Here is a 27,289-nt window from a genome sequence, read left to right on the forward strand (position 1 = left end):
TCCCTCCAAGAACGAGTCAAAGACAGAGGCACAGGTAGGAACAAGTTTTCTTAGAAACTGTTATGAAGGAGGAATCCTTTGACCCCACCCCCACATCCTTTCCTGTCTGATGTGTTATTAGACCAGAGGCCTCCAGCCTCAGCAACAAGCAGGGATCAGAATGCCCGCCACACAGACCAGTTTGGTCCACATCTATGTGGGGTGGGGAGGAAGGGACCCTCCCGGAAAAGTATGCGCAGAGCCCTGCAGGCCCGGGAGAGGCGGACAAAGTCAAGGTGAGAGTGGTTTTCTAAGCTGTGGTCTCGCCCATCTCACAGAAGCAAGCAGGAAGCACCACCACTGGTCAGCTTAATATGGCACCCACTGAACACGACAGACAGACACAGATGGACAGACAGAGCACACACCACTTCTAAGCTGAACACTGCTCACCATCTAGAAGCACCTTGGATAAGCACGTGAAACACTCTTGCATAGGAAAGGTGTACTTTTTAAGGGAATGAAGAAGTATTTTGGCAAAACATCTACTTCTCTCCCAGGTCCTAGGTAAGGAGAAAACCTCTAAATTCTGAAGCTTCTACATATTGAAAATGATCCCTTTCTCAATGGCAGTATATACAGAAGCAAACCTTCCAAGTCTGTTGTCATCGCCCTCTACAATTATCCTGCATCTACTTTACAGGTGGGCAAACTGAGACTCAGAGACAGAAGGTGGCCTGGAGCAAGGGGACCCTGGGGTTGGCTCAAGGCACGAGAAACAGGAGGTGTCTCGGCTCAGCCAAAGACAGGTCCTCTGTCTCTCTGGAAGGGGAAGAGGAAGGCTAGAGGGGCCAAAACTCCGTTTCTTCTTGCCAGGAAAGCAGTGGTTCCAGGGGAAAGAAAGGCAGGTTCCCCTCTTGCTGGTGGGGGCCTCTCTGGGTGGCCACAGCTGGGGCTGGCCGGAGACTGTCCTGACACCTCTTCAGCAATGCTCTCTCTGTGTTTGGGGATTGGGGGCTTACTGCTTTCATAACTCTCTTGTTACCTGCATCTGAACCTAGACCTCAAGTCCTTAATTATTTTTAAAAAGGTGCGGGTGGGGGGAGGGAGATGGTTGAGAATATGAGACACAGAACAATCCTTTCCCAGCCCCCCTCCAGCTAGGTTGGGGCTGTTGAAGGTCTCCTTGACCCTGTCTCCTAGGGGTAGTTAAAGGCAGCTTTCATGAGACTCTATACTGTCTTTCGTGTTTCTCTTATGTGTTTTTTCTTTGTTTTAATTTATATATATATATTCTTAAAAAAGCAATAGTCCTTTGGTCCCTAAACTCTAAGGAATGATATGATTTTGAAAGAAGTAAATCTGGGCTTCCCTCGTAGGAAGCCCTTGGAACCCGCGGCCCTCTGCTGGTCCCCCGACAGCTGTCCCAGCACCACAGGCACAGAGCAACCCACTTGGTGAAGACAGTCCTTAAAGTGGCTTGAGCCCCAGGGGCGGCCTCGAGTCCAATCTACCTCCGCTTGCGGCTGCTCCTTCAAAGAGGGCTGCTTAAGTGCTTCTGTGCTTTTCCTCTCCTTTCTTCTCACTTCTCAGTATCTGTTGTTGGTATTAATTGGTAAGGGTTTGGGAAGCAAAAATCAGTCTGGAGGGCAAGGTAAGGAAAGCAGCTAGCCCCGTCAGCTACCATCTTCAGTGAGCACTTGGGCCTCTCTTTCAGGGAACCGGGCCCCAGCAGGGCCAAGGTATCAGCCTGACCCACTGAAGCCAGACCCTGGGTCCTAGGCCAAAGACCCCAACCCAGCATCCACCCCACAGGGCTTCCTGGGGTGAGGCAGGGCCCTGGAGCCTTCTGAGATAGCAAGTCTCTAAGTCTCAGACAGCTGGCCCTGTCTGAGAACCAGAAACCTCACAGTGGCCATCCCGTCCTCCCCATCACCTCACTGGACCACAAGCCTGCTCCTCCAGAGCATTTGCTTCCCTCCTCAGCATTACATTAACTGCCACTGTCCCAGCACTTGCACTGTGTTCCTCCTTTATGGTTCTCTGCCATCTTCTGTGTGAAGTCCACACTCATGGCCTTTGAGACCCCTCACAAGCTGGCCTACTTTTCTAGTCTCGTTCCCCTGCCCTCCCTGAACACAAGTCTTCTGCTCCCATGGCCCCTGTGGTTATCTCTGGAGTAGAAATCACTGGTTGGAGCTTGGTGTTAATTGTCTCTCCCAGACTATGGGGACAGGAATGTTGTCTAATTTATCTCAGTCCTTGGATTGAAGGAAAAACACAAAGTCTCCAACCAAGGATTCCTCCCAACTCCTGGCTCTTCTCTCTCAGACTTTTTCAGAGATGGGTGCCCCAACATCTCAAAAAAGTCTGAGAGGGCTTGTCACTCAGATCCCATCTGCCTGGGGCCCATTAAGGACTCACCTTTCTGTGGCTGGTCAGTTAGATCACATCAGTAAGGCCTGTTGGCATCCTTGGGCCTCTTTAGCTGGACTTTGAGTCTCTTCATGCCAATTTGAAAGCCATTCATGGCCTGAATAGCTGTCTGGGCACTGGTTGGATTGTCAAAGCTAACAAACCCTGGGGGAAGGGCACAGAGATTAGCTGGGGGACTCTGCCTGGTAGGGCCTCCTTTCTCTCTGACTGGTCCCCCTCTTCTCCCTGCCCTTCAGGCCAGTTCCATTAAACATACACCCCATCCACCCTCATTGTTTGCATGGACACACACACACTCATACTTAATGGGCAAATGGCTTAAATTTTATGAAATTGTGATTCTTGGAAGGACAAAAGCAATCTAGTGTGAGTACTGGTTGGGGTGTTTCTCTGTCTTTCCCTAGCATGGGTTGACTCTCTCTCCCCACTGCTCCCATTCTGGTCCTCTGAACTGCAGTTGGAGTTGGAAGGGACCTCTGATCCCAGACCCAGACACTTCCTGTCCTGGATAGATTCTAAAGCCTGACCTGCTCAAACATCTTCCAGATACCTGACCTAGCAAGATAAACCTGAACTAGATTTGTTCCTGTTCTGGGCTTAGCACCATTACTGGTCTGCGACCCTGTTTTGTGCTAGATGTTCAGTTTTTGGGAGTCATTGACTTATGGAGGAACAATCTAAGGTCTGCAAGGAATCTCAAAGTTGCAAGTAAGTGGAAGAGGCCCAGGGAAGGGGCTCAGCTCACCAAAACACTTGCTCTGGTTGGTGGCTCTATCCACAAAGACTTTGGCAGAGACAACAGCTCCAAAGGGCAGGAATGTCTGTATGAGTTCTGCATCACCAAACTCCTGAGGCAGGTGATAGATGAAGAGGTTACAGCCTTCGGGGCCTGCAGGAACAGCAGCAGTGGGCTGGCTCAGGGGAGGGACCCTGGGCCCCGCCTCACCAGGTGCTGATCTCCAGCTGGTCCCTCACCTTCTCTTTGCTGCTGGGGCAGGACTGAAGGCTGCGGGGGAAGAGCTGTGCTCACTGGGGCATAGGCCGACGGGTAAGCTGCTGGAGACAGAGGTGGGAGTGGGCAGTGACCCCAAGGGCCATCCCCCAGCAGGGCCCCATCTGCCTGGCCACCATTGACCAATTCAGCCCAGTCCAATATAACCCTCACTCTTAGAGAGGTGGTTCTGGGCCCCAGGGTATGTGGGCGGAAGGGTAGACACCTCAGAAGAGAGCATAATCTCTCCCCATCACCGATTTCCCTATTCCTTTCTGTGACATTTCAAACCACCCCCACCCCCACCCCAGGCTGCGTGGAGCCCAGTAAAACCTGCGTAGTGGTGCATCCCAGCGTAGGCTTGCTGCAGGGGGTCAGCCACGCCAGAGCTCTGGGCTGGGGAGAGAGGCACAAGAGGCCGAGTGAAGGCGGGCCGGAGGGCACGGTCGAGTGAAAGGCAGCAGGGGAGGAGGAGAAATCCCTTCCCAGGGAGGGCCCCCCCATCCCCTGCTCCCAACTCCATGTTGGGGAGATTGTGGCGGGGCGGGGAGGCCCACCTGCGTAAGGAGAGAGCCCGTTATTGTAGAGAGTATCCGAGCTGGAGGCCGGCTGTCCGTTGGCCTGTGGGGTCAGGGGGCCAAATCCATTGACTCCGATGGGCGTGGGGAGGCCAGGAAGTGCGCTGGGGCCGCCGCCTGGAGGGGAGCTGGCTGCGGTGGCAGAGGAGGTCGCAGTCAGGCTGCGGCCCCGCACCCCGAACCCCGCTGCCGCCCTCCCGGCTCTCGGTACCTGCGGCCGGCAGCAGCGGTGCGGCTACTAGGCTGAAGGCCGCCACGTGCTGCATCTGTGCGGCCACTGCGGCCACCGGGCCCAGCCCCGGGCCCTGTGCGGCCGCCAGCAGGGCTGCCTGGTGCTGCAGGATCTGTGGGAGGGAAGGAGGCAGTATGAGTGGCCCCGCGGCGGGCAGCTGCCCCGGCTCCCGACCCCTCCGGGCCTGCACCTACCGCCGTGGTGTAGGCTCCGCAGGCCCCGAGCGGCAGCGGCGCAGGGTGGAAGGCGCCCAGTTGGCCCGCCATCTGCTGCATCCGCCGCAGCGCGCGTTCCCGGTCCGTGTCCGCCAGCTTGACCACGAGGCTAGACGAGGCGCCCTGGGTTGGGCAGGGGAGGTCGCGGTGACCGGTCCGGACACCGGCCTGGGCCCTGGGCCGAGCGCCGAGCGCGTCGAGCCCTGTCCACGGCAGTGGATCGTTTGTGGGAAGGAGGAGCCCATCGCCACCCCGCTGGCCTCGCCCTCGGCCCCGCGCCCGCCCTCACCGCCATGGTCCGGCTGCCGTGCAGACTCTGGATGGCCGCCTGAGCTTCCCCCTGACTCCCAAACTTCACAAAGGCACAGCCTGGGGCAGGATAGAGGGATTGGGTGGCTCAGGCCACACAGGCCAAAGGGTCATGTGGCCCAGAGTGAAGCAAGATCACCAGGAAATCCCGGGGTCAGTTCAAGTCACCTTTACTGGTGCCATCTGGGCTCCGCAAGACGGTGCACTCCTCGATATGGCCGAAGGGCTGGAACAGGCGTCTGACATCCTCCTCACAGTGCTGCTTCCCCAGCATGCCCACAAACAGCTTTCGGTCCTCTGGATACAAATCCAGGGCTGATTTAGGGACCCTAAGTCCTCCTGGACTCCCCAGCGCAGCCAGAGGAGCTAGGTAGGTAGCTCACTACAGTTTAGCTGTGAAGCTATGTAGGGAATGAGAAGGTTCTGGGGCTACAAGGTTGGGTTTCTTTGAGGGGTAGGATAACCTCTAGATAGCTCTGGAAGAAAATAATTCAACCCAGATTTCCAGAGACCCCAGGTTCTGGAAAACCCAGAAAGGCTCTCTGCTATTCTTTTGAAAATGGATCCAGTTGGTATCTTTGGTTGCGTAGAGCACTGAATGCATCTTTTATGTTTGACCTTTCTGTTCTTAAAGTTTGGGAGAGGCTGTTTGTGGCCATGTAAGCCCCATTGAGGGAGGAGGGCTTCAGAGGCAGCTTTTGCATTCAGACTGGGTTCAGAGAAAACAATTAGACCCTGTGGGTTAGCCTGATGGCAGTGGATAGACCCAATGCTCCTTCTGGTTCAAATCAAGGAGGGTTCTGGGTCAGAAAACAGCACCAGAAGCAGTTGTTGCATCATACTGCCCCTTCCCAGACAATGTGCTCTGGAAGGATGACTCCCCATTCCTAGCACCAAGCTCAACTGGAGTGCCTTCACAGACCCAAGGAGGGCAGGGAGCTTGGTTTCTTGAGACTCTAGCATTAGTATTTATCACACTACACTTGCTGGATCCCTGAGTCCTTTCCTTACATCCCACTTCCACCACTTCCTTCCCTCAGTGAGCTGCCAGGGCCCTCACTAAGCCTTGTTACCTCCATTCTGGCTTACCCTGTTTTCCTGCTCTAATCTCTCTCCAGGGAGAATGACGTCTGCCTGTAGACCAGGATGCTACCTGAGGACAAGTCTGATCCCTCCCTGTGGCCACCCTTCTTCTGGGAGTGGCAGAGGCACTAGGAAGGGGGCTGCAAGCTGGGCCTGTGTCTCTTGGAGAAAGCTGGAGACAGGACTCAGCTGCATGTCCAGCAAGGTGGCCTCAGGAACCTGGGGTAGAGGGTCCAGTCCACAGGGTCTGCTATCAAAGCCCTGCTCCTTTCTGCACCAAGATAAGATTCTGAATTTGGGGTGTGGCTTTCTCCAGGTGATACAAGTTGAGAGAGAAGAAGTGGGTGAGAATCTGACTTCAGGCTTCCCCTTCAAGATACTAGAACCCAGGAAGAGCCATCCCAAACTCTTGTACTCCTTGATAAGCTTGGCTAGGCCAATAAGGGTGCTTGGATCTTGGGTACAAGGGAGCAAGGCTGGTAATGCTCAAAAGGAAGAAAAGATTGCCTGAAGTAGCAGTGGAGGTAATCTCCAACAAAGCTATGTGTGTCCATATTTCACCTGGAGGGTGTGGGGTTCAGCCTTCACTTCCCTGGCTACCCCAAGATGTCTATCTGTCGATTCCATGTCTGTGTGGAGGGCAGTGGCTGCAGTTTATTTGGGACAGGCATAGTGTGTTCCAGCAGAATCTGTCCAGAATGATTACTGCCCAGCAATCCTGAGGGAGAAGAGATGGATCATGTACTTATGGCCAGATTCTAGAGCAGGTGCTGGTCTTTTGTGGTGAGAGGACCATCTGGTGGATGCACTTTATTTCTGGGCATGTTACCCATGGAACAGCACCATTGGAACATATCACTGGTTTCCCAAGTCTTCAAAAAACTGCACACAATACAGTGTACAGATGATGTGTTGTAGGACTGTGCACCTGAAACTTGTGTAATTTTGTTGACCAGTGTAACCCCAATAAAGTCAATAAAAAGAAAAGTGAATAAGCCCTGGCCGGTTGGCTCAGCGGTAGAGCGTCGGCCTAGCGTGCGGAGGACCCGGGTTCGATTCCCGGTCAGGGCACACAGGAGAAGCGCCCATTTGCTTCTCCACCCCTCCGCCGCGCTTTCCTCTCTGTCTCTCTCTTCCCCTCCCGCAGCCAAGGCTCCATTGGAGCAAGGATGGCCCGGGCGCTGGGGATGGCTCCTTGGCCTCTGCCCCAGGCGCTAGAGTGGCTCTGGTCGCAATATGGCGATGCCCAGGATGGGCAGAGCATCGCCCCCTGGTGGGCAGAGCGCCGCCCCATGGTGGGCGTGCCGGGTGGATCCCGGTCGGGCGCATGCGGGAGTCTGTCTGACTGTCTCTCCCTGTTTCCAGCTTCAGAAAAATGGAAAAAAAAAAAAAAAAAAAAAAAAAAAAAAGAAAAGTGAATAAATAAAAGTCGTGGAATCCATTGTTCCAACAAAAATATTAGAATGAAGTTCAAAATATAAAAGTAAAACTTCTCTGACTGAAGTTAAAAAAGTGTGTGTATGTGTGTGCTTGTGTGCATGTGTGTGTGCTGGAGTTCTTCGTGCTTCACATGCCCCTAGTAATCCCTAGACAGAGCTCCAAGGAAAGTTCTTTGTAAACCACTGACCTAAAAGATAGAGACTTAAGTTCTAAAAGTGTATGAGAGGGACCCGCAATCATCCTATTCAGCAACTCAGGAAGATAGAAAAGGTCTTTTATGGATCTCTTGACCAGTATGATGTCGGTGGCTGTGCCTTGATATTGGAAGACAAGCCTCATTCGGTCAGGGAATCCAACCCCAGAAGACTGTGTCATTGGTCTGAGCTAGGACACTTAAGTATGTCCATGTGGTTGCAGAAGACCCAGGAGGGGCTGTAGAAACTTCTAGGGTATCCAGAGTCCCAAGGCTTAAAGGGATTTCATAATGCCCTAATTTATGTGTCATTGGGAAGAGTCTACAAGACGGTTATTGCACCTAGGTAAGATGTCATGCCACATGGACCAGCATTCAGGTAGCCATCAGTAGGAAAAGAAATGTCAAGGCTGAGATAGAGCCCCCATGGTGGGAAAGAGGGTTGTGTGGACAGTAGTCTGAGCCTTCAGCTGCTCTTCTTCTTGTTGATCTTTTTTCTGGATGGTTGTCAGTTCAAGGTCATGTCACAGAACATGACATGCTATGATCCTTCTTTTCCAGTGAGAGTCTCTCAAGTTACAAATTCCCATTTACATTACAAGGCATGGGCTCTATGGTTCTGGGCTCCTGGACTATATAGAATTTGAAATTAAAATGAGGCCAGGGTGTAGGCTGGGCTCTGTGCTGCCTGTTTCCCAGGTATCACCTTGAATCCTGGTCTCCTCATTGCCATTTTATAGGGAACTTAATGGTGTTTGACCAGAGGATGATCTGAGTTACAGTGACAATAAGCCTTAGGTGATCCTGAAAGGATGGTATACATTTCTTAAGAGACCTGGTGAAAGTATAGGCTAGACCTCTGAGAATAGCCCCCAAATCCACAGCCGTCAAGATTTGGAGGCCTGATCAATGCCCTTAGAGAGAGAGAGAGAGGTGACGATGTGATTTAGTCCAAATAATTCAGTTTCCTCCAGGTCAAACCCTACCAGTTTGGTAAAAAATAGGAATCTGTAAGAGGTGGGTCAGAAATGTGTAAATAAAAGCATCCCATGGCTTGATTGGTGGTGGTGCAATGGATAGACCATGAGGTCCCAGGTTTGAAACTCCAAGGTTTTTGGCTTGAGCATGGAATCATCAAGGTTGCTGGCTTGAGCCCAAGGTTGCTGGCTTGAACAAAGGGTCACTGGCTTGGCTTGAGCCTCCCCACCCTGGTCAAGGCATGTATGATAAAGCAACAGTGAACAACTAAGGTGCCGCAACTATAAGTTGATGCTTCTCATCTCTCTCCCCTCCTGCTTGTCTGTCCCTGCCTGCCTATCTGTCTGTCTGTCGGTCTCTGTCCTGCTGTCTCTCAAAACAAAACAAAACAAAATAAACCCAGCACCCATGGGTGGTGGGTGGGTCCCTAGAAAGAGAACATCAGCATAGAGTTGACACACAGTTGGAAAGACAAACAGCTGAATGGTATAACTTCATTTTCCTGTTGGCAACCAATGTGTACTCCTTGCTCTTCTACCAAATACATTTTTTTTTTTGTAACACAAACCAAGTTGTTAGGGCCCAAGAGGCCCATCTCCATGAAGCTGGTCATACAGGTCAGGGGTTCTAACATAGCAAATGATGGGGCTGAGAGCCCAGATTCAGTCCAATCCATCTTCTTCAGGAATGGCACTAAGATGCTATTTAGGAAAGGAGGCCCTGCCGCAAGTTGGCCCAGGGGAATTCCTGAGGGTGGCAGCATTCAGGGCAGAGCTTTTCTCCCTGACGTTCTTGGGAATAACTGAAGCCCAAGGAGCCAAGGAAGTCTGGGAATGAGAATGAAGGAAACACCCAGGGAAAGCCATCTGCTGGCCAGATCTGATGGGCATCTAGGAAAGCTTAATTACACACACACACACATCCCTCTTAGAGCTAATCAACAAAATCAGCAAAGTTGCAGAATACAAAATTAACAAACAAAAGTCAGTTGTTTCTAGACACTGAACAATCTGCAAAGAAAATTAAGAAAATTATTTCATTTATAATAGTACCAAAAAGAATAAAATACTTAGGAATAAACTTAACCAAATAGGCCAAGCCTTGTACCCTGAAAATACAAAAGGTTGCTAAAAGAAATGAAAGGAGATAAAAATAAAAGGAAGACTAGGCCCTGGCTGGTTGGCTCAGCGGTAGAGCGTCGGCCTGGCGTGCGGGGGACCCGGGTTCGATTCCCGGCCAGGGCACATAGGAGAAGCACCCATTTGCTTCTCCAACCCCCACCCCCTCCTTCCTCTCTGTCTCTCTCTTCCCCTCCCGCAGCCGGGGCTCCATTGGAACGGGGATGGCCCGGGCGCTGGGGATGGCTCCTTGGCCTCTGCCCCAGGCGCTAGAGTGGCTCTGGTCTCGGCAGAGTGATGCCCCGAAGGGGCAGAGCATCGCCCCCTGGTGGGCAGAGCATCGCCCCTGGTGGGCGTGCCGGGTGGATCCCGGTCGGGCGCATGCGGGAGTCTGTCTGACTGTCTCTCCCCGTTTCCAGCTTCAGAAAAATACAAAAAAAAAAAAAAAAAAATTAAAAAAATAAAATAAAATAAAAGGAAGACTGCCTTTGTTTGTAGACTGAAAGACTCAATATTGTTAGATGTCAATACTGTTCAAAACAACCTACAGAGTTAATGCAATCTCTACCAGAATCCCAACAGCATTTCTTGCAGAAAGAAAAATCCATTCTAAAATTCATATGGGACCTCAACAGACTCTGAATAGCCAAAACAATTTTGAAAAAACAGAAAGTTGGAGAACTCACACTTCTTGATTTTAAAACAAAGCTACCGTGTGGCACTGGCCTAAAGACAGACATATATAGATCAGTGAAATAATATAGAGAGTCTAGAAATAAGCCCTAATTCTTCACATGAGAACCAGTCATTTCAACAAATGGTGCTGAAAGAAATTGGATGCCCACATGCAAAATGATGAAGTTGGACACTTACCTTACACCATAAACAAAAATGAACTGAAAATGGATCAGAGACCTAAACATAAGTACTAAAACTACAAAGCCCTTAAACATAGGAAAAAAGTAAACATAGGGAGAAAGCTTCATGACCTTCCATTTGGTGATAATTCCTTGGCTATGACACCAAAAGCATAGGCAACAGAAATTAAAATAGATAAATTGAATGACTTGAAATTAAAAACTTTTGTGCATCAAAGAGCACAATCAGAATGAAAAGGCAATCTAAAAAATGGGAAAAAATATTTGCAAATCATATAGTTGATAAGGGTTTTATATCCAGAATATATCGCAGGCGTCCCCAAACTACGGCCCGCGGGCCGCAATGCGGCCCCCTGAGGCCATTTATCCAGCCCCCACTGCACTTCTGGAAGGGGCACCTCTTTCATTGGTGGTCAGTGAGAGGACCACTGTATTTGGCAGCCCTCCAATGGTCTGAGGGACAGTGAACTGGACCCCTGTGTAAAAAGTTTGGAGACCCCTGAGAAGCTCTTACCACTCAGTGACAATAAAAAACCAAATAATGTGATTTAAAGATGAGCAAAAGGACTTAAATAGATATTTCTCAAAAAACAACACACAAATTGCCAAGAAACATGAAAAGATGTTCAACAACACTAAGCGTTAAGGGAATGCAAATCAAAATGACAATGGGCTAGCATCTCACACCCATTAGGATGATTGCTATAAAAATAAATAATAACTAGTAGTGTAGGCAAGAATGTAGAGAAATTGCAACCCTTGTGCACTGTTGGAAGGAATGTAAAATGACAGGGCCACTACAGAAACCAGTATGGTGGTTCCTCAGAAAAATAAAAATAGAATTACCATTTGATCGAACAACACCAGTTCTGAGTATATATCCAAAAGAATGGAAAACAAGGTCTGAAAGAGATATTTGTCCATTCATGTTCACAGTAGCATTATCCTTAACAAGAAGTGACCCACATGTCTATCCGCCAATGAATGCATAAGCAAAATGTGGCATATACATACAATGGAATATTACTCAGCCTTTAAAAGGAAGGAAATTCTGACATGTGCTACAACAGGGATGAACCTTGAGGACATTATGCTAAGTGAACTAAACCAGACAGAAGACAAATACTTCATGATTCCCCTTATATAAGGTATCCAGAGTAGTCAAACTCATAAAAACAGAATGTAGAATGATGGTTATCAGGGGCTTGAAGAAGAATGAATGAGGAGTTATTGTTAAATGAGTAAAAAGTAAGATAAAAAATTTCTGGAGATAAGTTGGACACAAGGTAGATATAGTCAACACACTGCTGAACAATACACTTAAAAATGGTAAAGTTTGGGCCCTGGCCGGTTGGCTCAGCGGTAGAGCGTCGGCCTGGCGTGCGGGGGACCCGGGTTCGATTCCCGGCCAGGGCACACAGGAGAAGCGCCCATTTGCTTCTCCACCCCCCCTCCTTCCTCTCTGTCTCTCTCTTCCCCTCCCGCAGCCAAGGCTCCATTGGAGCAAAGATGGCCCGGGCGCTGGGGATGGCTCCTTGGCCTCTGCCCCAGGTGCTAGAGTGGCTCTGGTCGCGGCAGAGCGACGCCCCGGAGGGGCAGAGCATCGCCCCCTGGTGGGCAGAGCGTAGCCCCTGGTGGGCGTGCCGGGTGGATCCCCGTCGGGCGCATGCGGGAGTCTGTCTGACTGTCTCTCCCCATTTCTAGCTGCAGAAAAATACAAAAAAAAAAAAAAAAAAAGAAAAAGGTAAAGTTTGGCCTGACCTGTGGTGGCACAGTGGATAAAGCATCGACCTGGAAATGCTGAGGTTGCCGGTTCGAAACCCTGGGCCCACCTGGTCAAGGCACATATGGGAGTTGATGCTTCCAGCTCCTCCCCCCTTCTCTCTCTCTGTCTCTCCTCTCTCTCTTTCTCTGTCTCTCCCTCTCCTCTCTAAAATGAATAAATAAAAAATAAATTAAAAAAAATGGTAAAGTTTGTTAGTTCTATTTTGACCACAATTAAAAAAAAAATAAAGTAAGGGCTTTAAGGATGGCTGAAAAAATAGGGACTTAGACCAGGAAGAACTGTGTCATTGTCCTACTCCAGGAGAGATAGGAGGTGAGTAAGGTCCCTTACAAAAAGACTCTCAGCCCGCTGAGATGCCTTTTTCTTGTGCAGGGGCACATTTGCATCTGAAGGGCTTGTGAGGGACTCAGCTATACTCATGGCTCTGGTGGTCTGCTCTAAGTCAAGCTGGAGGAAAGCACTCCCTTTCTCCTTGGGAGGTAGAATGCATTTCAGGAAGTGAAATGTTGAGTCAAGTTTGAAGCAGTACCGTGAAACTTGTCTAGTCAGGTCTTAGAAGAATATTTTTTTTTCTTTAAGGATTTTATTTTATTTATTTATATATATTTTTACAGAGACAGAGAGAGAGTCAGAGAGAGGGATAGATAGGGACAGACAGATAGGAACAGAGAGAGATGAGAAGCATCAATCATTAGTTTTTCATTGCAACACCTTAGTTGTTCATTGATTGCTTTCTCATATGTGCCTTGACCGTGGGCCTTCAGCAGACCGAGAACCCCTTGCTCAAGCCAGCGACCTTGGGTCCAAGATGGTGAGCTTTGCTCAAACCAGATGAACCTATGCTCAAGCTGGTGACCTCAGGGTCTCGAACCTGGGTCCTCTGCATCCCAGCCCAATGCTCTATCCACTGCGCCACCGCCTGGTCAGGCTCTTTATTAATTTTGGAGAGAGAGAGAAAGGGAGAAGGAAGGAGCAGTAAGGATCAACTCATAGTAGTTGCTTCTCCTATGTGCCTTGACCAGACAAGCCAGGGATTCACCTGAGACTTCGGAGTTCCAGGTCAGCACTTGACCCACTACGCCACCACAGGTCAGGCAGAAGAATACTTTTTAGAATTAAATAAGTATAAGAATCAAAGACTGACATGAATGTCAACTGACTGAGAAAATAGTTGTTGCTAAGGTTCATATTTGATTTTGGTCAGAGGACAAGTCCCACTATTATGAAATTCTAAATATTCTAGCTCAAAATTTAACTTGAACTCAAAGTTTTGTTATTAAACACTGAATAAAACAGAATCTTACAAAACCCTTGGAAAAGATGGCTCACGTAGTTAGATAATATGTTAATAATATGCTTATTACTCAAAATCCAGGCTAATATTCAAACAAGCCCTTGAAAATTCAGGCAAAAGTTACTTAAACAGTTATAGGACAGGGATAGAAGAATTGATATGGAAACAGATAATTGGATTTTGAGTTAAACCAAATTTTAAGATTAAAAAAGAGATGTCACCTCAAAGAATATTTAAAATTGTAGTTAAATAATAAAGTGAAGCTCTGGCCGGTTGGCTCAGTGGTAGAGCGTCGGCCTGGTGTGTAGAAGTCCCGGGTTCGATTCCCGGCCAGGGCACACAGGAGAGGCGCCCATCTGCTTCTCCACCCCTCCCCCTCTCCTTCCTCTCTGTCTCTCTCTTCCCCTCCCGCAGCCAAGGCTCCATTGGAGCAAAGATGGCCCGAGCGCTGGGGATGGCTCCTTGGCCTCTGCCCCAGTTGCTAGAGTGGCTCTGGTTGCGGCAGAGCGATGCCCCGGAGGGGCAGAGCATCGCCCGCTGGTGGGCAGAGCGTCGCCCCTGGTGGGCGTGCCGAGTGGATCCCGGTCGGGCGCATGCAGGAGTCTGTCTGACTGTCTCTCCCCGTTTCCAGCTTCAGAAAAATACAAAAAAAAAATAAAATAAATAAATAAATAAAATAAAAAATAAATAAATAAAGTGAGCCCTGGCCGGGTGGCTTGGCTCGTTAGAGAATTGTCCTTAAGCGCAAAGGTTGCTGGTTCAACCCCTGCTCAGAACACATACCAAAACAGATCGATGTTCCTGTCTCTCTCTTTCTCTTTCTCTCTCTCTCCTCCCTTCCTTTCACTCTAAAATCAATACAAAATAAAACATAAAAAATTAAATGAAAGGAGTGTATGGATTAATTACTTAACCAATTTTTGTACCTAAGGAATCTTGGGTACAGAAATATTTGCTGAGTAAAAATTACAGCAAAGGTGGGGAATGGAGTAAGCAGAGCAATCACCATTGTGATTGATGAGTTATTGACTTTATGCCGTGAAATCTGAAAGAAAAGAAAGAATATGCAGGAGTTCAATGATATTGAAGATATTGCCTTGGGACTACAAAGTGCTTTCCTATAAGATTGGTACTTATAATTTAACTTATTTTTCACTGCTTCCATAGTAGAAATACTGTAAGTTAGGAAGAATCAACCCCAGTCTCCATGCTGAAGAGCAAAAATATAGACCTATTCAGCCCTGGCCAGTTGGTTCAGTGGTAGAGCATTGGCCCAGCATGTAGAAGTCCTGGGCTTGATTCCTTGTCACAGCACAAGGAGAAGCAACCACCTGCTTCTCCCCCCTCCCCTTCCCCCTTCTTTCTCTCTCTTTTTTTTGCAGCCATGACTTGATTGGTTCAAGCACATCAGCCCCAGGCACTGAGGATGGCCCTGTGGAGCTTCCACCTCAGGTGCTAAAAATAGCTCTGTTGCAAGCATGGTCCCAGATGGGGGTTGCCAGGTGGATTCTAGTCAGGGAGTATGTGGGAGTCTGTCTCTCTATCTCTACTCCTCTCACTTAAAAGAAAATAGATCTAGTCAGTTCCCATTGTCTGGGAGATTTGGGGATCTCTAGTTCTGACCTCATAAATTTGAGGTTAACATTTTGAAATATATGAACCTTGAATTTTTATGCAGGCCAACATTTAATGTTTATAGTCATATAAATCCAAATGACAAGGGAAAAGTTTTGGCACTATGTATGTATATTGTAGAAATGGGTTCCTTTAGTATATTAGGAAATACTTTTATTTAGGCAAATTAGATACATTTTTACTTTAAAAGTATATTTTGCTCAATGCTTCAGGATGTAAAATATAGGCATGGAGTATGCAGGATATGAACAGTGTGAATATTACTACAGAGTTTAAAGGAACTGACCGGGATACATTAAAAGACTGCTATATATAGTCTATGAGGACCTGGATGACCATCTGGCACTCCAAGGGACACCAAGGCTGCAAGGGATAGCCATGGAAGAAGAGGAACCATGCACCTTCTGTCAGGCAGATGCTGTTGTGTTATTCTTATTGCACTGTAAGCATTGAATGCACGTTACCAATAAATTCTGAAAGTAATACAATATACCGTGTGTTTAAGACATAGGTTATTTCAATCACAGACCTCATGTCTATTCATTTAAAATAAGAGAAATATAACCCTGTTGCACTGGCATCAAAGTCAAGAGACAAAATGTAAAGTAACCATTTTTGTTTAAAAGCTTATGTGTGTACATGGAATATTCTCATATGACAGATGGAAAAAAAAATTGAAGTCTTTGAGCCAAAGAAGAAAACTGATAGCTTTCAATAGATTCTCATAGTGCTGGTCCACTTAAAAACTCAAGTTAGTTGCCAACATTTAATATAATTAAAATGGAAATTTTAAATTAAATCCTGACAGTCTCGCCCATTTAGGGTTACTTACGTGACTCCTGTTAACATTTGATTTGGTGACTCCTATTTTATGGGAAAAAGAATCTAATAATCCCTTCTAGGAGAAAATAGCACAGTTTTGGAAGATTATATTTGCCTTGATACCCCTTGGATTATGTCTGCTTTGATACCAGTATTCTTACCAGATATAGAAATCATTATTAACCAACTGTAAACTAAGAGATTTAATTTCAGGAATAACAAAAAATATGCAGGCTCAAGCTCAAATATATCAAGACAGCTGTAATCATTAAGTCTGAAGATTTATGGAATGTTTGGGATCACAGAGATAAGACTTGAATGGAACAAGATGTCCCACATTTGTGTCAAGTGTTAACATTTCAAAAGCAGACCCTGGATGGTTGGCTCAGTGGTAGAGTGTTGGCCTGGCGTGCAGGAGTCCCAGGTTCGATTCCCGGCCAGGGCACACAGGAGAAGTGCCCATCTGCTTCTCCACCCCTCCCCCTCTCCTTCCTCTCTGTCTCTGTCTTCCCCTCCTGCAGCCAAGGCTCCACTGGAGCAAAGTTGGCCCGGGCACTGAGGATGGCTCTATGACCTCTGCCTCAGGCGCTAGAATGGCTCTGGTTGCAACAGAGCAGTGCCCCAGATGGGCAGAGCATCGCCCCCTGGTGGGCGTGCCAGGTGGATCCTGGTCGGGCGCATGTGGGAGTCTTTCTGACTGCCTCCCCGTTTCCAACTTCAGGGAAAAAAAAACAAAAAAGCAAAAGCAAAATTCAATACCATTTTAAAGTTGGGTTTCTGCCCTGGCTGGATAGTGTGGTTAGTTAGAGCATCACTCTGAAGCACAGAGTTTGCTGGTTCGATCCCCAGTCAGGGCACATACAGGAACAGACCAATGTTCCTGTCTCTCCCTTCCTCTCTCTCTAAAATCAATACATAAAATTTTTTTTAAATGTTGGATTTTTTAAAAGCATTAGTTGTTTAAATTCAGCAGAGAGCTGAACTCACTTCAGAAGAGAAATATGATAACATTGAAGAAAAGAAACACATTTTGATTAGTAACAAGATTATCTAACACAGATAAATTGGTAGTAAAATAAGTAGAAATTGTAAAGGCCCAAGACTTAGCACATATGCCTCCTCTCTCTCAAATATGAGACTCAGAGTGGGAGCAGGGAGGAACTGAGAGATCTGGCAGTCCCAATGTGCAAGAAGGGTTGTCCAAGGAGGCACTGGGAGTACATGCTCCTTAAGACCCACCACTTGTCAGTAAATATCTGTGTAACAAGTGGTACTAAAATGATGAATTCTACTGCCCATCAGACCTCTTTTAAGCTGGATTTGCTTTTTCTGCTCTCTTGAGCTGCTCCGAATATAAACAGGTATTGGGGTGGGAGGCCACACATACAGAATTTATCAATGGTGTGACACCTGAAAGGCTTATCCAGAAAGAAAAAGTGATAAAACCCAGGCTGATGACACTGGTTGGGGTCCAGGTGACCAGGACACATGGGCCAGACCAAGCAGAAGCATTACTGGCATGAGACCTCCTTTGTGTGGGTGCCCTCACCCCAACAAATTGTGTTTGCCTTCCAAGAAGAGGAGAGCTCCCAGCACTGTGGACTTAGTTCCTGAACCAGACTCCAGGTGTGTCACATTCCCCTGAGTTCAGTGCATGGTATTCCCTTTGCCTCAAACACTTTCTCCCCCTCCTCTTTTTCCTACTGACCACTTCTTGTCCATCCTTGAAAATCAGCTTAAAGATTTCTACCCTGGGAGTCTACCTTGGCCTCCCAGACGAAGCTAGGGACCCTTTGTTTGTGTGTCCACAGTGCCCCCAGAACTTGAAAAGCACTGATCACACTGAACTGTAACCCATGGTTACTTGTCTATATCCTCTTATCGCTCCAGAGCGCCGTGAGGCCAAGGGCCAGGTCCTCCTGCCCACATCTGCATTTCTCATGCAGAGTAAGTTGCTCAGAAGACATTGGTTGGATGGTTAAATAAACTGCACCCCAACCTGTCCGCTTAGGTACTCACAGCTGGCCTCTCAGCTATGGGACTGTCTAGTGTTTGTGAGCCAATAATGGCCTTGATGCCTGTCAGAGTTTCAAGCCGAAATTCTCGGGACAAGTGAACCAGAGGTTTGGTGTGCAGCCTGGTACTTCTCAAAGACCTGTCTGAAGAGAATGAGATGGGAAAGGAGAATATATGTTGAGGGGTCAAGGGGAGGAAGGAGGAAGCTTGCAAATATCCCTTCAAGGCAAAAAAGGGGGTGATAACATCTTGACCAGAAACAGAGAGTTGGAGACAGAGGTCAGAGAATCTAAAAGGATGAAAGAAGAATTTCCTGAAAGAACTAAGTCTACAATGGAACCATGGAGCCACCATCCTCCCTTTTACTGAACATGAAGTCTGGGTGAATGTACAGAAGCAGTAGCAGTCACTAAATGTCTGTTAACTGGGTTACATTCTCTTCCTGACCTTGGAAAGCTTCTTTCTCCTAATGAAGCCATGGCAGAGTCTTATCTAAGGGAGAGAGCCAGCAGACATTAGGGAGGGCTACAGGCAGACATTAGACCCAAGGGCAAGAAAGATACCAAGAACTGATACCAGGTGCCGGCATCACTTTTCCAGGCCTGAAGCTGGTGCAGGCCCTCAGCCCCTCCTCAATGCTCCCTGGTGAAGGAGCACTTCACCAGGAAACAGTGCAGCTAAAAACTTTCAAAGTCATCCCTGGGTCTTCAACATAGAGCCAAATTCCTTAATATGGCCTGCGAAGTCTCTTACACCAGCCTCATCTCTGACCATGAGTGGCCGGGCAATTGCAATGAAGGAGTGAGTGGCCCCAACCTAGAGTAGACTGCGTTCTCTGCAATTAGAAGAATCTGAAAAAGGAGAATAACTCTACTCTAACTTTGTTCTTCAAACAAAGAAGAACCTGAAAAAACAGGTGCGAACTTTCTCCAGGGGCAAGGTGACAAAGGTTCCCTTCCTCCACCTCCAGCATCTGTTTAGGCTCTTCCTGCCTCTTCTAGGTCTGGGGGTCTTGGGACCTCATCCCTTCTTCATATGAGCTGGGATGGCTTTGCTGTTTCTGGTACTGAGCAAATCAGGATCCCACTTGTCTCTCTGACCCAAGGAGGTTCTAGTAATAAACCACAGGTAGGATTGCCTCTAGGGGTGAACCCACCATCCCCTACAAGGGTGATACCCTGACGTTTGTCAGGCAGGGAAGTTACCTCCTCGGCCCTCACTGGCAGCCGGTTTCACTTGGATTGGACGACTCATCTGAAAGACATCAGACCAACACACCCAGTCAGCATGACTGCCTGGCCCCCAGGCTTCCAGCTTCTCCATTCCTGAACTCCGCACGATCTAAGCCCTGACCCTTTTGAACTCTGTGCTCTGCCTCTCTCATACTGGTATTATAGATTTTCTCCAAGTTTCATTTCTTAAACCTAGGAATTTTAGAAGGTGTTTAAAACCTGAAGAGTTGGGTGGTAGCAAGCACAGGACAGACTGTGAAGGCTGAGAAGATTCTCTTGCCTTAGGCTCTGGGCAGAGACTATGTGAGGCTTGTCCATCTAGCTCCTGGACTTCCTGAAAGGCTTTGGGTGGGAGAGTAGAATTGATATTTCAGATCTGTGGTTTATGCCTCAAATAGAATATAATTCTGTGTGCCATTTTAAACAATGTGGGAATCAGACTTAGTGCTGTCTATCCCCAACTCTGCCCTTTAATGGTTGCATGACTTTCAGTAAGTTGCCTCTCTGATTCAACTTGTTTTTTTTTTTGTTTGTTTTTGTTTTTTCTTTTTAATTTTTTTTAAAAATTTATTCATTTTTATAGAGGAGAGAGAGAGGGAGAGAGAGAGACAGAGAGGGAGAGACAGAGAGAGAGAAGGGGGGAGGAGCTAGAAGCATCAACTCCCATATGTGCCTTGACCAGGCAAGCCCAGGGTTTCGAACCGGCGACCTCAGCATTTCCAGGTCAACGCTTTATCCACTGCGCCACCACAGGTCAGGCTGATTCAACTTGTTAAATGGGGAAAGCCTTCCCCAAGCTTCTGTCTCACCATAGTTTCTACCCCTCAGTCCTCCTGGGGCCCCCGTCCCCAAGGATGTTGGAATTCTCCAGGACATCACCCCCTGCCCGGCCTGGTCATTCTGCTCCTCTCATTCTTCCTGGACAGCCTTGTCCACACCCACAGGCTCGGCCTCTGTGTCCACAATGATGACTCAGAGCTTTGCGTCTCCAGTCCACTCGCCCTGCTGAGCTTCAGACCCAGGTCCCCAGCTGCTGGATGGACACCCCCTCTAGAAATCCCACTGGCACCTTCCACATGCCACATCCAGACTTGAGTTCATCTTTTTGCCCAAATCTTATGTTTCCAGTCATCTAAGCTATAAACCTCAGAAACAGCTTGACTCCTCCCTCCAACCCTCCCCCACCAAAAAATTTTACCTTTCAATTCGAGGGTCCCCTGATGAGGGGTGGATGAGAACCACCTAGAACTGTATAATTTATAAACATGTCCTAGGTGACGTAAGTATACAGGGTGGAGCAAAGGTCGGTTTACAGTTGTGAGTACGTGAAACACAGAGTTTATTCTTGTATTGTTATTATTTATTAATGGTTGTAGTATTTATTTGCATTACAACTGTAAACCTACTTCTGCTCTGCCCTGTACACCCCACGCGTTCCCATCCCCCAACCACCCTGAGAGAATCTATGATTGAATCCCCTTCTCACCTTCCTCTCATGGGTGTTGTGGGGATCACATGAGAGAACGGGGACGCAAAAGGTCTTTGTAAACTGCCAAGAGCTGAGTGCGTAGGATGGGAGGAATCATTGTAGGGGGCAGGCAGCTGAGTGCCAGGAGGAAAGAACCGCGGCCTTCTCAGTCACGGAGAAGGGGTGCTGAGGCTCATCAGGCCAGATAAGTGATGATCTGACCCCCTCCCCTCAGGAAATGCACTGTTTCTGCACCAATCAGGGGCCACTTCATCCTCTACCAATGTGCTTGTTGCCAAGACAACAGGCAGCTTCCTGTTACCATAGCCACAAGTGCTACCCGGTAACCATGGTGACGCCCTGGCAGTCACAGTTGAGCAATTTCCTTTGGATCAAATTCGGGGGTGGGGAGTAGGGAAAGCTTATTAAAAAAAAATAAGGAAAGGAAAACAGGCCAAGCCGGAACCAGTGCAGTTCCCCTCCCACCCAAGTTCTTATCCGCTCTGACACACCCACCCGCTGCTGGTGGAGCACCTGCAGTGTCCCAGGCTGTGTGGGTGGGGGCCAAGACAACGGAAGGACTCAGGCTGCAGTCTAGAGAGGATGAAAGATCAATCCAAGCAGATCAGGGCGAGCTGGACAAGTCTGGACTGGCCTGGGCCAGGGACCAGGAGGAAGGACCCATCCTTGGGCAGGGCCACCTGTGATTGTGAAGGAGAAACCAAGAAATAGAGCTATGGAGAGTGGAGACACAGGGAGAGATGAGGAGACATGAGAAGACAGAAGTAAGGAGAGAGTCAGAGACAGACTAGGGAGGGACAAGGAGACAGAGCAACTTGGTAGAGATGGGAAGAAAACAAGAGGGTAAGGGGTCAGGAAGGAGAGGCAAGGAGGTGAGTGGTGGGGTAGGAGGACAGAGGAGTAGAGGCCTGAGGTTGAGGACAACGAAAGTGAGCAAGATCATCATTATTTTATTAGTTCTTAAATAGATCCTGAGAATTTCTCTCTGGAGTCTGGAGCGGGGGCACATGTGACAGCAAGGGTTTCCACTGCAGCTGCCTCCCTGGTTGGGCTTCTGGGGAGGCAGAACCTGTTGGTGCTCTGGGGAACACCCCTGTCCTCCTCCCCCAGACCCCCACTCTTTCATGGAGAGTGGGCATTTGGTAGTATGCACATGTCCTACATGAACCTGGCAGAGCTCAGTAGCCAAAGGCTGGGCACCTAAGCTTTCCACCACTAGGGTATGCTGCCAGTAGTATTCTGAACTCTGTGAACATCCCCAGACTGGCCCCTTTAGGGGAGGCAGCGATGACCATGGGAACTTTGTCCTCAAAGTCTCACAGAGGGGGAAATAATGCCACCATTTGCTGGGAGCCTAGTATTTTACATAGCACTTTACAGACATTGTCTCTGAATTCCTTCCAACTGCTCTGCAAGGTAATATCACTGTCCCTGTATTATGGATGAAAAACTGAGGCTGAGAGAGGATAAGCACTTGTCCGAGATCACATGGCGGGTGAGTAGTTGAGCTAGAATCTGCCCCCAGTTCTGACACTGATTTTTGCATTGTGCTTCTTAATTCTGTTCTTAAGACATGAACATAAGTAACGTGGCACAGCGGGGACTAGGGCCTTAGGAGGAGTGCAAGGTAAGGGGCTCTGGGAGGAGCTGACTTGAGCTGCAGTCACTCAGGGAAAGCTTCATGGAGGAGGTAGATTGACCTGGGGGCTCATGTGCAGGACTGGAGTCTTCAGGCCACATGGAGCTACAGGAGAGGCAGGGCTGGAAGCTGAGCAGCCCAGACACCTTGGATATGGAGAGGGAGCTGCCAGTCTGAATGAGGAGCAAGGGTTCTGGTGGGCACTGGGCATGGAGGTAGCCAGCATAAAACAAATTACTTTCAAGTCTGATAGACATGGATTTAAATCCTGGCTCCATCACTGGCAACTTCTCTAAGGTCTCTGAGCCTCAGTGTCCACATTAGTAAAAAGGAGAATCATGACCCTACTTGACAGGATTATGGTGACAATGACAATGGCTAGATCTTAGTAGGCACACCAGATGTAATATGGGCTTTTAATGGAAGGATGTGAAACATCTTTTTTTCTTTTAATGGAAGGATGTGAAACAAAGGTAAGCAGGGGCCAGACCAGGGCAGGCTGTAAAAACCACAAGAGATTCTGACTCTGCTGTATTTAAAGGCAATAGGGGTCCAGGGTCCAGGAAAGGATCTTAAATAGGGGAATGGTCTTATAAAAGATCCCATGAGCTGTCACCATGCAGAGAAAAAGACTAGAAAGGAAAGATTATAGGTAGAAACATCAGTGATGCAGATAAGGGGCAAGGGTGATCTGGAGTAGAGAAGGACAAAATGGACAGCTTCAAGAAATGTTTGGGAAGAACTGGTTGGACTAAAGTTCTAGAGGATGTAGGGACTGAGGGAGAGGAGGAACTATTGACTGACTCTCAGATTTATGACTTAGGAGTTGGGGAAGTTGGCTGTTTGGGAGTTTGGAAGTACAGGGAAGTCTGCAGTGCAGGAGCCCAAGAGGATGAGGACAGATTGGGTTCCGGGTCTGCAGTTTTCACTGGGAGGTGGTTAGGGAGAACACCTGCAATTTAGGATACTCAGTGTGGCTGGAGGAGAAGAGATGCTCACATGAACTGTCTGGGCAACCCTACCCCATCTTGCTCCTGCCACACAGCCAGGGGACATACAAGGAGTGGGGCAAGGTGACCATGCTTCTCCTTTGGAGAAAAGAAGGCATTGCCTCCTTGGCCAAGAACTTGTCATGGGACCTTAGGTGAGCTCTTGCCCTTGGTTGAGCACTTATTTCCTTGAAAGTTTCCTAGGTGAAGTCCAGGCTGATGTCTCTGTCAGAGCCCAGCCCTGGAGGGGAAGTCAAGAGAGAGAATGTCAGAAGAACAGAACAAGCCAATCCAGGCAGTGTCGTGGGGAAGGTTGGAGGCAGCACAGATAGACACCAGGCCCTGGACCTTCTGTCCCCATCAGCAGCGAGAAGGCAGTGCCCTACCCCCATCACCCCTTCTCTCTCCTTGACTTGCCTAAATTCCGGCCTTTAGGCTCAGCATTGCCCTCTTCAGACTCTTCCAGCCTGATTTATAGTCCCCCCTCCATTCACCATGCATGCCCTCAACCCCTCCCCCAACCATGGGAAGAGAGTTTATGAGAACCTTCCCAAAGAAGGAACCACTGGTAAGTCTAAGAGAGGTGTCATGAGTGCAGGGAAGAGTGAAGCAGAGGAAAAGCAAATTTCACTGTGTTCGGCACTTTGTACTACATCATCCCCCTCCTCTGATTCAATCTACTACCACTTCCCATTGGTTCTGGACTTTATGTGGATAACCTCATGTCTGCCTTCCTCTCTCCACTCTTTCCCTGTCCCCAGCTCCATGTCAGCATCACCGTTCATCTGCACTTAAGCAACAGTGTTCTCAAGGGTCACCCTACCTCCAGGGTGGCTTCCTCTCCAGCCCAACCTTCACACTGTAGTCTGAGTCATCTTTTGAAACCAGTCTCCTACTCTTCTATGCTTAAAATCTGCCAGTGCTTCCCCCCTGCAAGCCTCTTAGCAAAGCTCAAGATCCCAATCCCAAGACTGGCAGTCAGATCTTGTGAGTCCTGCCTCCCTGCTACCCAACATACACAATCCCCTGTTCACATGGAGTGTTAGCCATCTCTGCTGGACACCTGCCCTGCTATTTCTCACACTATCCCCAGAAGTGGCCTTCATTTTTTAGGTTTCTAGACCCTCAAACATGATGACATATGACCATGATTCAGCTCTGATAGCATCCCTCCTGTGAGGCTTCTCCTTCCTCTTCACTCCTGACACTTCTTTTACATGCTCAGATGTAAACCCCATGAAGATGTGATGAGTTATTTCCGGGCTGGAAGCTCCTTGAAGGCACAGGCTCTGACTCACTTGGTGGCTGCTAGCACAAAAATGCCTCTTTATGCCTGACCTGTGGTAGTGCAGTGGGTAAAAGCGTCGACCTGGAACGCTGAGGTCGCCGGTTTGAAACCCCAGGCTTGCCTGGTCAAGGCACATATGGGAGTTGATGCTTCCTGCTCCTCCCTCTGTTCTTTCTATCTCTTTCCTCTCTCTGTTTCTTTCTCTCTCTCTGTGTCTTCTCTAAAAAAATGAATAAATAAAATGTAAAAAAAAATGCCTCTTTGTGTCTTCTGGGCTGATACCTTCCTATGCTAACACACATGGCATGGTCAATAGAGCATGGCTGGATTTCAGCCCATAGTTGCCCTTTCCACTCACTCTGTTTTGTGCAGGGCACAACCTGCAAAAGCAAATGTACTATTATGTCGGTCTCCTTCACAGTATTTGAAGGGATCTATGCCCAAGGGAAAGGAGGTCATAAGCAGGGAGAGATCTGGCCCTGGCCAGATAGCTGAGTTGGTTAGAGCATTATCCCAATATGCAAACTTGCAGGTTTGATCCCTGGTCTGAGCACATAACAGGAACAGATAGATGTTTCTTTCTCTCTCTAAAAAAAAAAAAAAAATCAATAAAAAAAAAAAAAATATATATATATATATTTTTTTTTTTTAAAAAGAGGGAAGCTTCTGAAGGTGGGGCTGAGGCTGAGCTTCACCTTCTTCAGGTGGGTTCCAGAGCCTAAAGTGAAGCTGAAAGAAGTAGCCCTAGCTTCATGGGAAGAAGCTGCAGAAGATAGGGCAGACCACTGAAGTCTGCAGGGAGTCTTGAGTAGGAAGCCAAGCTCTGATGGGTGACAAAAATTAGCAGGGTGCAGGTGGAGGGGAACCAAAGGGAGGTTCCAGTCCAGCATTCATCATGAAACGTCCTAAAGGGCTGTAGGCTTTCTCTTTGGAGTTAACCGAACAGTGACCTCCAGCCTGTATTCAGGAGACCAGACTAATCGTATTCTTGCTTGTCCAGCAGGCGGCAGTTGTGCCCGAGACCCACTGTTCGCAGAGAGCTGGGCATCCTGCTCCCTCCATGCTGGTGAGCATGAGGCCAGGTGACTAAAGCTGCTGCTGCCCCTGGTGGGCCCGAAGGAAAGACTGATGGCACAGACACTGTTGGGGCTGGCCAGCAGTCACTGATTTTCATTTAGAAGAGTTAAATATTAATTTCCACTGTGTTAAACTGGGAAGGGTGAATAAAGCCAATCCTGGTAGTACTGGAGGAAGCCAGGCTATGTTGAAAGACTGGAAATGAAAGGGTGTGAGGCTCAAGCTGTATCTGGTCACCAACCCCTCCAGAACCTTAGAGCCCTGTCTGCCAGCAGGTTGGAGCAGGGGTGGGGAATGAGTTCCGAAACCAGACTACCTGACCTGAGTGCCCAGACCTTCCCAGAAGAAGCTACATCATCTTGGGCAAATCTCTTGTTTACTTTTTTTTTCTTTTTTTTTTTTCAGGTGAAAGGAGAGGAGATAGTGAAACAGACTCCCGCATGCACCCCAACAGGGATCCACCTGGCAACCCCATCTATGGCCCATGCTCAAATATTGAGCTATTTTTAGTGTCTGAGGCTGATGGACTCCAACCAAGCTATCTTTAGCACCCGGGGTCAACTCTCAAACCAAATGAGCCACTACTTTCAGGAGAGGAAGTGAGAGAGGAGGGGTAGAGAAAAGGGGGAGAAGCAGATAGTCGCTTCTCTTGTGTGCTCTGACCGGGAATCAAACCCAGGACATTCATACACCAGCCAACACTCTATCCACTGAGCTACTAGCCAGGGCCAAGTCACTAGTTTTCTATGACTCAGTTTCTTTTTTTTTTTTTTTTTGTATTTTTCTGAAGCTGGAAACGGGGAGAGACAGTCAGACAGACTCCCGCATGCGCCCGACCAGGATCCACCCGGCACGCCCACCAGGGGCGACGCTCTGCCCACCAGGGGGCGTCGCTCTGCTGCGACCAGAGCCACTCTAGCGCCTGGGGCAGAGGCCAAGGAGCCATCCCCAGCCCCCGGGCCATCTTTGCTCCAGTGGAGCCTTGGCTGCGGGAGGGGAAGAGAGAGACAGAGAGGAAGGAGGGAGTGGGGGATGGAGAAGCAAATGGGCGCTTCTCCTATGTGCCCTGGCCAGGAATCAAACCCGGGTCCCCCGCACGCCAGGCCGTATGACTCAGTTTCTTTATCTGTAAAATGGGAATGCCTATAATAAAACTTTCCTAGAGGATTAAATGATTTTGGGCCCTGGCCGATTGGCTCAGTGGTAGAGCGTCGGCCTGGCGTGCAGAAGTCCCGGGTTCGATTCCCGGCCAGGGCACACAGGAGAAGCACCCATCTGCTTCTCCACCCCTCCCCCTCTCCTTCCTCTCTGTCTCTCTCTTCCTCTCCTGCAGCGAAGCTCCATTGGAGCAAAGATGGCCCGGGCACTGGGGATGGCTCCTTGGCCTCTGCCCCAGGCGCTAGAGTGGCTCTGGTCACAACAGAGCGACGCCCGGGAGGGGCAGAGCATCGCCCCCTGGTGGGCAGAGCGTCGCCCCCTGGTGGGCGTGCCGGGTGGATCCCCGTCGGGCGCATGCGGGAGTCTGTCTGACTGTCTCTCCCTGTTTCCAGCTTCAGAAAAAAAAAAAAAAATTAAAAAAAAAATATTTTGAA

General features: G+C 48.6%; 1 protein-coding gene across 6 annotated transcripts in view; it reads right to left on the minus strand.

The window, feature by feature from the left end:
• Positions 1 to 14: 14 nt before the first annotated feature.
• CELF6 (CUGBP Elav-like family member 6) overlaps positions 15 to 27,289 on the minus strand; it is a 34,751-nt gene continuing 7,476 nt past the window's right edge. For 2 of the 6 annotated variants that reach the window (XM_066388120.1, XM_066388118.1), the window contains 11 exons: positions 19,189 to 19,237; positions 4,909 to 5,037; positions 4,721 to 4,800; positions 4,411 to 4,554; positions 4,196 to 4,328; positions 3,964 to 4,116; positions 3,740 to 3,802; positions 3,391 to 3,471; positions 3,161 to 3,304; positions 2,404 to 2,559; positions 16 to 1,575 (listed from right to left, as the gene is read on the minus strand). In XM_066388120.1, the coding sequence (XP_066244217.1) occupies positions 2,432 to 2,559; positions 3,161 to 3,304; positions 3,391 to 3,471; positions 3,740 to 3,802; positions 3,964 to 4,116; positions 4,196 to 4,328; positions 4,411 to 4,554; positions 4,721 to 4,800; positions 4,909 to 5,037; positions 19,189 to 19,237 (1,104 nt within the window). In that variant the 3' untranslated portion in view covers positions 16 to 1,575; positions 2,404 to 2,431. Of the gene's footprint in view, positions 1,576 to 2,403; positions 2,560 to 3,160; positions 3,305 to 3,390; positions 3,472 to 3,739; positions 3,803 to 3,963; positions 4,117 to 4,195; positions 4,329 to 4,410; positions 4,555 to 4,720; positions 4,801 to 4,908; positions 5,038 to 19,188; positions 19,238 to 20,701; positions 20,822 to 21,217; positions 21,274 to 27,289 lie in introns of those variants that run through there. The other 4 variants (XM_066388121.1, XM_066388119.1, XM_066388116.1 and 1 more) reach the window with 4 other exon arrangements.

This window comes from Saccopteryx leptura, chromosome 6, assembly GCF_036850995.1.
Source record: "Saccopteryx leptura isolate mSacLep1 chromosome 6, mSacLep1_pri_phased_curated, whole genome shotgun sequence".
Classification (NCBI taxonomy): Eukaryota; Metazoa; Chordata; class Mammalia; order Chiroptera; family Emballonuridae; genus Saccopteryx; species Saccopteryx leptura.